The sequence below is a fragment of the Ipomoea triloba genome, chromosome 4 (assembly GCF_003576645.1).
Source record: "Ipomoea triloba cultivar NCNSP0323 chromosome 4, ASM357664v1".
In the NCBI taxonomy this organism is placed as follows: domain Eukaryota; kingdom Viridiplantae; phylum Streptophyta; class Magnoliopsida; order Solanales; family Convolvulaceae; genus Ipomoea; species Ipomoea triloba.
The window spans coordinates 30,484,622-30,496,884 of NC_044919.1; the positions used below are offsets into that span (position 1 = coordinate 30,484,622).

The window sequence follows — 12,263 nt, forward strand, 5'->3', positions numbered from 1 at the left end:
CGACTTTATCTGGCACTGAAAACTTCAGTTCCAAGGGGTCAGCAAATCATTTTTTCAATTCTAGTATAATGGCAAATGGGTGCTGCTAAATGGTCCATTTATCATTTTCCAATTATAAATATACTAATTCGTTTAAGATTTCCTCCAGGTTTGATATGGTGACTTTGCTCCTTAGCCGTCTTTCCCCAGGTCTCAATGAGAATAAAGTATGATTTGCATTTGCAATTGCAGAAACTGCATTACCATTTGACTGTTCTTGATTTTGTGCTGATACTTGATTTTGACATTGTTGTCAGGGTTCAAAGCTCAAAGGCAATACTGGCTGCTCACCTGTTCTAACAGAGTCAGATCCATCAGAGATGAGGCATCATCAAAGTTACAGAATAGACTTAATTGAACCAGAATATGGAACATGCCAAAGTAATGAACTTCCCAGTTGGTCTATTGGGACAAGAGAGATAATCCCTGTGGATTGGCCTGCCTTTGCTTCTGACAATTGTTTCACCAAATACAATGCAAATACTGTTTCACACAATGAAATGGTGGATAATAATCATGGTTCAAAAAGTGAAACAACTAAAAGATTGTTGAAACAGATTGATTCACCTGTGCACTTATTGTTTGGGAGATCTGGATTTACTGATCGGTATCATCTTATGGAACCAGATAGCTTTTATTCTCTGGACGAATCTCCAAAAAGGGAAACTCAAATCTTGTTGCTGGATTGGGATTTTGACAACGAGAAAGATGAACCTGAGATAACATTAGATGCTGACTGCTGTGAGGACAAGATCAATTCGCAAATTGCAACACTGTGGGATTCTGATCTCCACAAGAGCATAGACACTGGGCACAATACAATGACATTGTGTTCAAGAAGGGAACCTCCTGGGCACAATACAATGACATTGTGTTCAAGAAGGGAACCTCAAGCCCTGTTGCTGGATTGGTTGTGTTCAAGAAGGGAACCTCAAGCCCTGTTGCTGGATTGGAATTTTGACAACGAGAAAGATGAACCTGAAATAACATTAGATGCTGACTGCTGTGAGGACAAAATCAATTCGCAAATTGCAACACTGTGGGATTCTGATCTCCACAAGAGCATAGACACTGGGCACAATACAATGACATTGTGTTCAAGAAGGGAACCTCCTGGGCACAATACAATGACATTGTGTTCAAGAAGGGAACCTCAAGCCCTGTTGCTGGATTGGTTGTGTTCAAGAAGGGAACCTCAAGCCCTGTTGCTGGATTGGGATTTTGATAAGGAGAGTGATGAACCTGAAATAGCAATAAATTACTGTGAGGACAAAATGGATTTGCAAATTGTAACACTGAGGGATGCTGATCTCCAAAAGAGCATAGAGACTCGGGACAATACAATGGCATTGTGTTCAAGAAGGGAACATCAAGCCTTGTTGCTGGATTGGGATTTTGATGAGAGGGATGAACCTGAAATAGCAATAAATGCTGACTGCTGTGAGGACAAAATGGATTTGCAAATTGTAACATTGCGGGATGCTGATATCCACAGGAGCATAAACACTGGACACAATACAATGGCATTGTGTTCATCATCCTTGTTTTCTGACCATTCTCCACATTTTTGCATGTTGCCAGATTTCCATTCAACCAGTTTGCATGAGGAGCTATGCAGGGATTTTGAAAGGAATCTTGAGTATAAGGAATATACAATCACAGAACCAGGCTGCTTATCCTCATTGTTTGATGCAGAATATCTTGATCCTGAAGAATATGGTTATAGTGGCAATGTCATTTCCTATTTTCTAGATTATCATCAGGATAGTCCAGTCCAGGATTTCGGTGAGAAGTGTCATCTAGATTCTAATGCTTTCCTTTTGCCTATGGAACCGAACAGCTTACTAGCAACTGGTTTCCCTCGGCCAAATCATTCTAGTCAACATTCTTATAGAAGTGCATATACAACTCAGTTGGAGGAAGCATGGAACTTAGGCAGTTCAAATTCTACAGTAGTTGGTTTCCGAGGGGAAGCATTTGACTCTTATGAGCGGCCAACTTGTAACTTTCAAACATCTTTTGACAGAATGCTTGGATGTCCTTTGTTGCTTAAGGACTCAAGCTGTGCTAGATCAGAAGAGGGAACATATCTTGGCTCTCCTAATGAATGAGAGCGTAGCTGAAGATTCAGGTGCACTTCTTGCCCCCTACATTTGGTTAAGTAAATACATGTATGTACATTGTTGCCTCTTAGCCCTTCTCAGTGTGGTTCTTCATCCATTTCTGTATTTCGGTCAGCATATTTTTAGTGTCACTAAATTTAGATAAATGAACAAGCTAATAATTCTGTGAGGAATAGTTTAGTCTAAACAACATACAAGCCTAATTTCTTTGGCCTCATAAAAAGACTTCTGTGGTCTTCTCGATCTTAGGATCCCATTTAGTGACATTTACTTCATACCTCTTGTATACTACTTTGCTTAGGACAGCCGGGCTTGAATGTTTATACTAGTTTTCTGAATACCTTAATTATCCTTCCTGTCCCTCATTTCTCTTCAATTGCAAAATACTCATTTCTGAAATTTCTCAGCTAGAATAACTCCAGAAATTCAAAGTGTACAATGATTTTCCTACTTTCCCGCCAAGACTTCAGAAAAGAAATCATCTCCCTGAACATAGGGGCACATTTGCAGTCCTGTGACTAAATGTCAGACTTGCAATTTGTTTCTTTCAGTTACGCAAGTATACAAGAAAGAATTTCTAAATAATCAATTCATGTTTTGTTTGGGATAAGGATTGAATCAGGGTAGCGTAGATTTGAGTTATTAGGTGTCCTTTAGTAGGCTTTACTCTGCTGGAATAATAATTGCCTTAGTCTATTCCCTTGGTCCACTGATTGGTTCAAAATTTTAGTTCTTGAGCACCTTGACGATGGATCCAAGTCCATCATTGTCCTAAAATTCTTATCCCTCATTCCCTCACTGAGGTATATGAAGCAGCGGTCACGTAAGTATAAAATGTCTTTAATGCACCCACACTAGCTTTGGGATGAGGTAAACCAGGACCACCAAACACCCATGTGGTGGGGGTGGAAGAGGAAAGACGATGGTAACAGTGACCAAAATCAGGGATTTGTCAATTCCTGTTTTCTAAGCATTCACATTTGTCCAATGAATTAGTGTTTTAACTATTATATTATATGAGAGTGAGAAACATGCTTTAGGAGAAAGCAGCCATAATTTTGGTGTTGATCAAAAGTCAACAGCCAAATGTAAATTATTTTCTAAGTGTCCATTATTCATCACGCGACAACAGGAGGGTGTATTTTTTAAAAGAGCACACCGCTCTTTCTTGACCCAATGTGGACAAGAGATGTGACACCATATCTGGCACTGCCCTACACGGACTCCAGACTCTATGGTCCCCCCAACCCCAACCCCCACCCTTCCCCACCCACCATAACTCTGAGTTGGCCAATATATTAGTCCTTTTTTGTCATTTGCCGTTGTTAGAATCAATTGGTGCTTGTTTGATCCTTCATTAAAGAAATATTTTTTTATGGAAAGTTTAGGTTTTATTTTTTAATTAAAAAATTACTAACCAGTAGCTTAGTGGTTAGTAAGTCAATTAATCTCAGTAATTGAAATATTGAATGTTATATGTAAAAAAAAAAGGTGTTTGCTTTATTTTTATTGTTAGCATTTTTGGTATATGGAAATTTAGGTAAAGTGACATTACTTCAATTTAAAAATATACTGCATGTGTTATATTTTCATGTGAGAAGTATGGAATGTACTAATATGAATTATCCATTTAGAATGATCAATGGTTAAAAAGTAAGAAAAAAAAAAAGAGCATGATCAATTTTATAAATATTATAAACTTTCAAAAGCAAAATTTATAACATTAATGAAATTAATTCACATTTTTTTCTTTATTTTCTAACCGTTAGATATACTAAATTATTAGCTAGTATTTATTCACATTTTTCATGAGAAGCCTAGTTCTCATGAGAGAGACAGGCTATATGTGTGTGTGTGTGTTTGTAACTAAATACATATAAGTTCTAAGTGCTATTTTTCTCTACTCTTAACTTTTTTTTTACCACACTTAATCTCTTAATGTTGACACTTTTTTTTGACGCATATAATGAAAGTATCTTATCATTGTTTGCCACATTAAGGAATGAAAATGTGGAAGTATAAATTGAGAGTATGTATCGTAATTTAATACCTTATCTCTACCATGAGTAGAGTAGTCTACTACACATACTGTCAATTTTTACTCCCTCACTTTTATTTTCTGATTTTACGAGCAATGATAATGCATTTTTATCGTATAAGTTCTAAAAAATGCTTATGTCGAGAGTTAAAGTGTAGGGTAAAAGTTAAAAGTAGATAATCAGAGTTTATGTAATATTCTTTTCATGAATTGATTCCAACAACGTAGTATGGACTATGGAGTAGTATTTTGACTGAAGGGGAAAAGAATAACAGAGAAATTTATTGCAAAGAGAAAAAAATCACAGTTCATGTATTTTCTTCCTGAACAGAGCAAACCCTTGTTGTCTGCCTGATTATACTGTCGTAAAGCATAGATTATGTGGTCGTTTTTGGATCTTTAGTCCTTCACCTCATGTGATCTTCACACCTGCAAAATCGTCTGTCATGATTCAGCTGCTTTCCTGAACCCGAACAAATTTTCTTCACCATGGAGTATATATGCCATATATCTGATACTGTTATAACTTGACTAGTTGGACAGAGGAGAAATTTGGATCAGTGTAACGTTGTGTCATTTTCTGTGCACAGATGAATCAATGGTGCTTAGTGACCTTAATGATGATGTTACAAGAAAAGAAAACACGTCCATTATATAATTAAATACAATAATTATAATGATTCAGATAGGTCCCACTCCAGATTTAACTGTCTAATTTTCTTTACGTTTTTGTCCTCAATTGCTTGTTTGTTTTTTTGTTTTAATCTAACCCAAATTGGTTCCAATTACATGATTATAGATCCTGATGCCATGTTAATGAGGAGTACTTAAATTACGGGAATCCCCCATTATGCTTGTGACTCTCATAATTGTTTAAATTAGACTTTGGTTAAGAATCTCCCATCATTATTTTATGGACCATCACTTACAAGTTCAATTTTAGTATATTGTAGATTTATTTTTATTGTATTACATGTTTATTTTTAGTATGATCATTATATTTTGATACATGTTTATTTTTAATGTACTATAAGTTTATCATTAGTATATTACCTACAATTAAATTTATAACACACTAAAAATGAACTTGTATTAGTAATTCACTTTGTAATGTGGATGATATACTGTATAATTTGTCAATAATCTCACCACTGTAAAACTAATCTATATTCGACGTGGGTAGCACTAGCAAAGTTTAACTCTTATCCAGAAAAGTTTGGCTAAAAGTTCTTTAACGTAGTGCATAGTAGAACTTTTGACTTTGCAGTTACATTAGTAATCCGCTTACCAAATGTCCAAACTACTAGGGTTAGTAATCTTTGAATAAACATCTATGATTAATTAGCATACCGTTACTGCAATTTGCAACATGGTAAGCTAACACTTACGTAGTTCAATTTTTTATAAGTACCGTATTACCATTGTAAGTGGTAAAAATGATGCCCTTAATCTAGACAAAAGATTACAGTTTGTAACCACTTAAACCTAATTGAGCAAAATCAGAGGAGCTGATACCATGCCTAAATTGGGTAGCAGTCCCTTTCACTCCCAGTGCTCTCCCCTTCTATAAGCCACTAGATAGGTGAAGCTGATTTCCAATATGGCCCATTGAAGATTTTGTTAAATTCTGATTTGAGCCCTAAAAAACTTTTTCCTCACTTCCAGGATCAAAATTTGATATGGATTTACTATTTGGGGATATTTTTAATAGAGAATAATTTTACTTGGTATTAGATAATGAGTTATAATTATACTCTTCTTTATGATCTTTATATGTGGTATTTTCTTAAATGGTTTACAGGTACACCTCTTTGTTGATCTTGTTGATCTTGCTTGTTCAAAATGGTTTAGATATTTATTTTTAAAAAAATTGTCTCTCTTTGCAACAAAAAGTAAAATGTATGGATTTCAATGGATTGGTCCCCATGATAAAGAAATACACAATGGTTATAACCATGACTTTTGTCAATCAATTGGGTATAATTTTTTATATATAAATAAAATTATTGCTATTTGCTACCAACATTTTCATTAGTTGTTGTAACTTGTAAATTGTGATATGATGATCTGCAAGTTCCCTTTTTACAGGATCTTCTCTTCCAAGCTCCAAAAAATCTGTAAGCCATGAAAATTATGGTACGAATGAGTCAAACTTGGGGAGGTGTGCAATCAAAAGATGCTCACCGGCGCACAGGAATATTATCGTGCACAAATGAGGTACAATTTGATATGTGAACCGTGTTGCTAAAAGTCAGCAAGAAATTTCATTTCCAAATTCTCTTTGATTTGTTTCGTTTTATGCCGAGTTTTAATTACTCCGTATATAATATAGGTGTACCAAATATAATAAATGCTTTTTAAAAAATCAAGCATACGAACCATGTGCCATTTTTAATCAATTAATCTCTTTAATTTATTCACTTACTCATTTGCATAATCATCAAATATGTGTTTATCGTAATTTCTATTGATCTTAATTTTTCTGAATTTTTCTATTGATTTTTGTTTTTTTTTTCTCTAATTACTTTCCTTTTTGTTCTTTTTTAAAAAGTATTTCACTTGGCACAAAAAAAATCTTTAACACCAAAAAGTCACCACTATTTATGCTCCAAATTGATTTTTCACACTCTAAATTGAGCTGTATGTACTTCTTACCTTAGGTAATAAGGTAGCCTAGCATCAATGCCTAGCGTTTAAAATAAGTACGATACAAAGCAGTTTGAGCATTAGGTATGGGCAAATAAATATAGAAGCTTAATTCAAAATATCAGGTTTGGTAAATCATAAATTCGCCTTTAGACTTTAGTTACAATTTATTGAAATATAGTCCAATAGCATTATCAAGTACTTTTATATATATATATATATATATATATATATATATATATATATATATATTACGGAGTATGATTTTAAAAAAATTGTAATATTAAATAGTAAAAATGTCAATTATCATAAATATAAAACATACAAATGTAAGGTGACTTAAGAGTCTTAGAGCAACCTCAACAATGCTAATTTTTTAGGGGTTTGTGCACGGACATGTAGGAAAGAGAGGGAAGATAGAAGATGAAGAAAGAGGGAAAAAAAAAAGTTGAAAACAATTTTTTTTAAAAGATTTTGTTACAAGCCTAATAGGCGCGTGCTTGAGCCAATTGGGCATTGCAATTTCCCCTACGAGCAAGTGGCGTGTTTTTTTTGTGAATATATTTTTCAATTGTGAGTCTCACAAAAAAGTTATATTTGTAGGAATAAAAATTCATTAAAAACTCATCCCTCCATTAACAAAAAACTCACCCCTCATGTTTTTGTTATGAAAAAACTCCTCCAAGATCACAAATGTAGTTGCCCTTAGTTGGTCTGATGCTTTTATTTTTATTTATAATAGTTGACACAATAATACTAAGACTAAACATGAATGTTCTTATAACAAATAATTAAAAATTAATTTTAACCTATAAATCTATGATAAAAAATGTAATTAACTCATTACCCAAATATACAATTATCGCATCTCAAATATGTTAACTTTAACGTTAAAAAGTGAATGTTTATGAATGATAAACATACGAGTGCATAACATGGTCCTTAATTATAAATATGTGTAAATGTGGTAAGATGACAATGGAATGGAACACGGGCGGTAAACGAGGGAGCAAGTGGAATGGTAGGTAGAGTAGGGCCCACATGTTAGCTGAATTTTTGCCAATTTCTTCTTGCTCTGGACTATGAAACTTTGTGTGCGTGCGTTGTTGTTTAGATTCCTGCAAAAGTGTCGAAACAATGCCGCATAACACAACAATTAAAGTGACTTTTAACCGATCACTGATACGGCCTTGTATCACCCACCGGACAATTTGCCCATCATACGCCAGGTTGTATTAGCTGCACTTTTATCTATATATAATTTATTTGAAGTCTATATTAAATCACAATAACAAAAAGTTATACGGAGTATTTAATTAAAACTGTTTACAGTTATTTTTCTATTCATTTTTTCGAGTTTAGTTCAAGGTTTTCACCGTCGAACACATTAATTAATCTCATCGCTGAATTATAGGCACCTTTATTGGGTGAGACAACTAGTTTGGAGATTTAAAGTTGCTCCATACCCAAAACTAAAAACAATGCTACACCACGCAGTTCCTAAGTTATCTTGTATTAGAATCATGCTACACTGATTCGGTAAACCCTTTTGAGACTTCTCATAATTTTTTTTGGCATACAAGTATCCACAACCTCTAACATTATTAATAGTCCTTTTATCAACTGTTTTAAGTTGGTAAGTTTTTATTTTCGTAATTTATTACTCTATAGCGCGCACAAATATAAGAGAGAAAAGAAAAATATGTGAGTAATGAAATTTTGTTATGTATGTTGTGTATGTATATATCTTTATATCAAATCTTTAGTAGACTAATAGCAATTGACAATCCTTCATGAGCCATAATGCATTATTAAATGATTCCCTGAATTATGAAAAGTAAGAACAAATCATTCCAATAATTATTGAGATTAGGAACATAATAAAAAATACCCATTATCCAATTTGCTCCATATAATTATACAATTATATACAAATTGGAATTTTCTAGGATACCATTCAACATTGGTGTTGATAATAATATCATATACAACTAAATATTTATTTTTATTGCATAAAGTATTGTCAATATCATATCAATACCTAAAATATGAATCTAATTATCTAAACATGTTTATCATATTATTGTACATATATTGTTAATATGGTAGAAAAGCCCATTAAAAAAATCGTTGTTTAAAGACTAATATTCAATAGTTATTTATTCATGAGATGTGAATAAAATGGCGAGAATCTCTTCCAACTTAATCAAAGTTATCATGTTTGAGCATGAGAATGCAACTACCCCACCTTTTGAGGTCTTACTCAGCACAAACATAATTTGTTTCGGTGTACGAGGCCCTAGTGTACTTAAGAAACCAAATACGGCACGCATATGATTAGTCTCGATATGTGAAATTTGCCCAACAAAAAACTTCAAATAGTTATTTGGAATTAAATTGCAATACAATTTCAATCAAATAAATCAATGAATATCACACTAAAACTTTAATATTATTTATACATAAAATAATTAAAATATTTTTTAATCAACATAATATATATATATATATATATATATATATATATATATATATATATATATATATATATAGGGTCATGTTCAGATGTCACCGTGCTCTCCCGTGCGGCCGTGCGGTTCATACCACTCAATGTTACGAAATACACCACTCAATGTTAAGAAACACACCACACAAATATGCACTGTGGTGTGTTTCTTAACATTGTGGTGTGTTTCTTAACATCGAGTGGTGTATTTTGTAACATTGAGTGGTGTGTGACCGCACGGTCGCACGAAAGAACACGGTCGCATTTGAACCTATATATATATATATATATATATATATATATATATATATATATAAAAGCAATAAATGTGGTTACGTTACTGAAACGAAAAATTGAACGGCATAACGCCAGTGGGATACCCATTCTATAATTGCAAGATAATGACAGATAATAGCAAGCTCATAATAGTTATTGTAAACAGACGTTGTCCACAGGTGGACTAATATTTTATAAAATTATGGAAGTTGGGGCTCGAGCAGAATTATCATAAATGGAAAGGATGTCTCGGATAAAAATCAATCATCTCGGAGTGTATTTATTGGAGAATCTATATTATTTTTATTTTTTTTTTTCATATTTATTTATAGAAAAACTTCACTTCATTTTGGCTCCTCTCTCAAAAGTCCCATAAATAAATCGGAATAAATAATAGTCCGACATATAGTCGGTGGACAGCTGACGATGAGAGCTCTATTCCGGCACCGGTAATCGGAGAATCTCCGGCGACATTCCCTCCGGAAAGCGGTTTCCCTTCGAGTCGGTTCTCGGCTCCGGTGACACTCTCGGCCTCCGCTCGTTTTCTCTCACTGCGACTATCTACTTTCTCTCTCTAAACCTACTCGCATCCGCCCGTGTCCGCCTTGCGGAATCTTCGGCCGCGGCATTGTCAGAGCTTCGCATTGCTTCGACACTGTAAAGCTTCTAACAGTACTTTCAGTAGCATTACTCATTTCTGCTTTTCTGGTTTCCCTTTCGATCTCACCTTTCGAAGGCAAATCGAATCTGATTTTCGATACTCCCCCCCTCCTTTTTTTTCCTTGGGATTATTCTTTTGTTTTTTCTGCTCAAATTTCAGCTTTTTACCAGAGTAATTTTTGTGTTGAGATTCTAACGTTTAGTTCTTATTTCTACTGCTATGATTTTGTTTACAATATAATCGTTTCTACTGCTCAAAAACGCCTGTTTAGCATTTTTTTAAAATTATTTTTGGAGATATTGAGTATATTCATTTTAGCTAAATATATGTAATTGGACCGTTACAATTAGCTATTTTTTTCACGTTATGTTCCTCCTCTTTGTTTCCACTTGGGAGTTCTTTATGCTTTTCTGGGAATAGTTGATGTGAAGTTCGTGAAAATTTAAAGTGAATGGTAAAGTTTGGGGGGTGTTTCTTTCATAAACCATGGAATCTGTTTTCTTCTGCAGATCTAGTCGATTCATTATTTCCTTTCTTCTTTTTGTCCTCTCCGATTTGCTTCTGATTGTGTAAATCAGGACTTCTGTAATGGAGCCATGGAGGTGTAAATATATGCAAGGTTTTATTTTTTGCTCTATTTTAGTCGGTAGATTTTGGTCGAAACTGTAGTAGATTCCCACTTCTCTTGGTTTACCTTCATGTTGCATAGCCACTACTATTTTTACTGGTTTTTCATATCTTAAAATGCAAAGCCTGCCCCTTTCTGGATATGGAGATAGGAAGTAGCAAATTGAGATTAGTCATTTAGGCCAAGTTTTTTTTTTTTTTTTTTTTTTTTTTTTGCAATGAGATTTACTCTTTTAAATGTTATTATATTTCAGCTGAGATGTATGCTGTTCAGAATGGCAAAAATCGCGGTCTTGAGAAACCAATTCCAGGATGTTTGGGAAGAATGGTAAACCTTTTTGACTTGAATGGCAGTGTTGCAGGGAACAGGTTGCTCACAGATAAACCTCATAGAGATGGTGAATCCTATTTTCGTATTTCTCTTCTTTGATATGTTGCCTCTGTTATTTTAGTTTCCTAAATGAGGGACTGAGGGTTGCTTGCAACTAGTAATAATTACTTCTCCAAATGGAGTTGTAATTATCCCAGAGTTCATAGTTGTCCTGTAGGCTTATTCTTTGACAGTGTGATTGAACTGACATACTGTAGCATAAAGTATGAAATGCTAAAAAGAACTGCATTATGCAGAAAAGGCTGCTTTTCCTAGGCTTGTTGAACTCATTTGTGTGTAATTGATTTTGAAGGTTCCCTCTCGAGGAGCCAATCAGATGTGGCAAGGATGTCTCCAAGTGAGGATCAAATTGAGGATAAAGAGGTATATCTTTCAGTTTGGTAATCAAGAATAAGCAGCATGGGTTTTTCAGAGCTCATCTTTAATGCTGGTTATATTTCTTTGAAATGGTACGTGCAGATTGTGTCTGAATTGAGGAGAAATAATTCAAAAATGAAAGCAAATGGAACACCAATGAAGATGCTTATAGCAGAAGAGATGTCCAAAGACATGGCCTCCAAGCATAATCCACCTAGTGTTGTAGCAAATTAATGGGCTTGACGGTTTTCCATCTCAGCTACCAGTTTCTACTGCTCAAAGAAATTATTCTGGAAGGAATGCACAAAGTGCTAAGGGTACACCTTTGAATAATTTCCACACAGAAGTGGATCCTTAGACACGCAAATGGAGTGTGAGTTTTATCAATATCCAGAGCAGAATGAATGCAAAGATGTTTATGAGGTTTGGCAGAATCGACACGATATGAACTCCGTGAGAAGTAAATCACCCCAGATGGGAAGACATAATGAAACTTCAACCGACAAGGTGGCTTTTGTCCGTCAGAAGTTCATTGAAGCAAAATGCCTATCTCCTAGATGAAAATGTCATCACTCTAGGCAATTGAAAAATGCACTCTA

General features: G+C 34.3%; 2 protein-coding genes across 2 annotated transcripts; both read left to right on the forward strand.

Moving 5' to 3' along the window:
- The first annotated feature begins 5 nt into the window (after positions 1-5).
- LOC116017770 lies at positions 6-6,549 on the forward strand. Its single transcript, XM_031258404.1, has 6 exons — positions 6-37; positions 149-206; positions 297-880; positions 965-1,144; positions 1,229-2,170; positions 6,289-6,549. The coding sequence occupies exons 2-5, from the start codon at positions 156-158 to the stop codon at positions 2,148-2,150; spliced, it is 1,737 nt and encodes a 578-aa protein (XP_031114264.1). The 5' UTR covers positions 6-37; positions 149-155; the 3' UTR covers positions 2,151-2,170; positions 6,289-6,549.
- Positions 6,550-10,696: 4,147 nt separating this feature from the next.
- Positions 10,697-11,898, forward strand: LOC116016147. The gene is made up of 4 exons (XM_031256309.1): positions 10,697-10,908; positions 11,171-11,314; positions 11,600-11,670; positions 11,767-11,898. The coding sequence occupies exons 1-4, from the start codon at positions 10,878-10,880 to the stop codon at positions 11,896-11,898; spliced, it is 378 nt and encodes a 125-aa protein (XP_031112169.1). The 5' UTR covers positions 10,697-10,877.
- Positions 11,899-12,263: the final 365 nt, after the last annotated feature.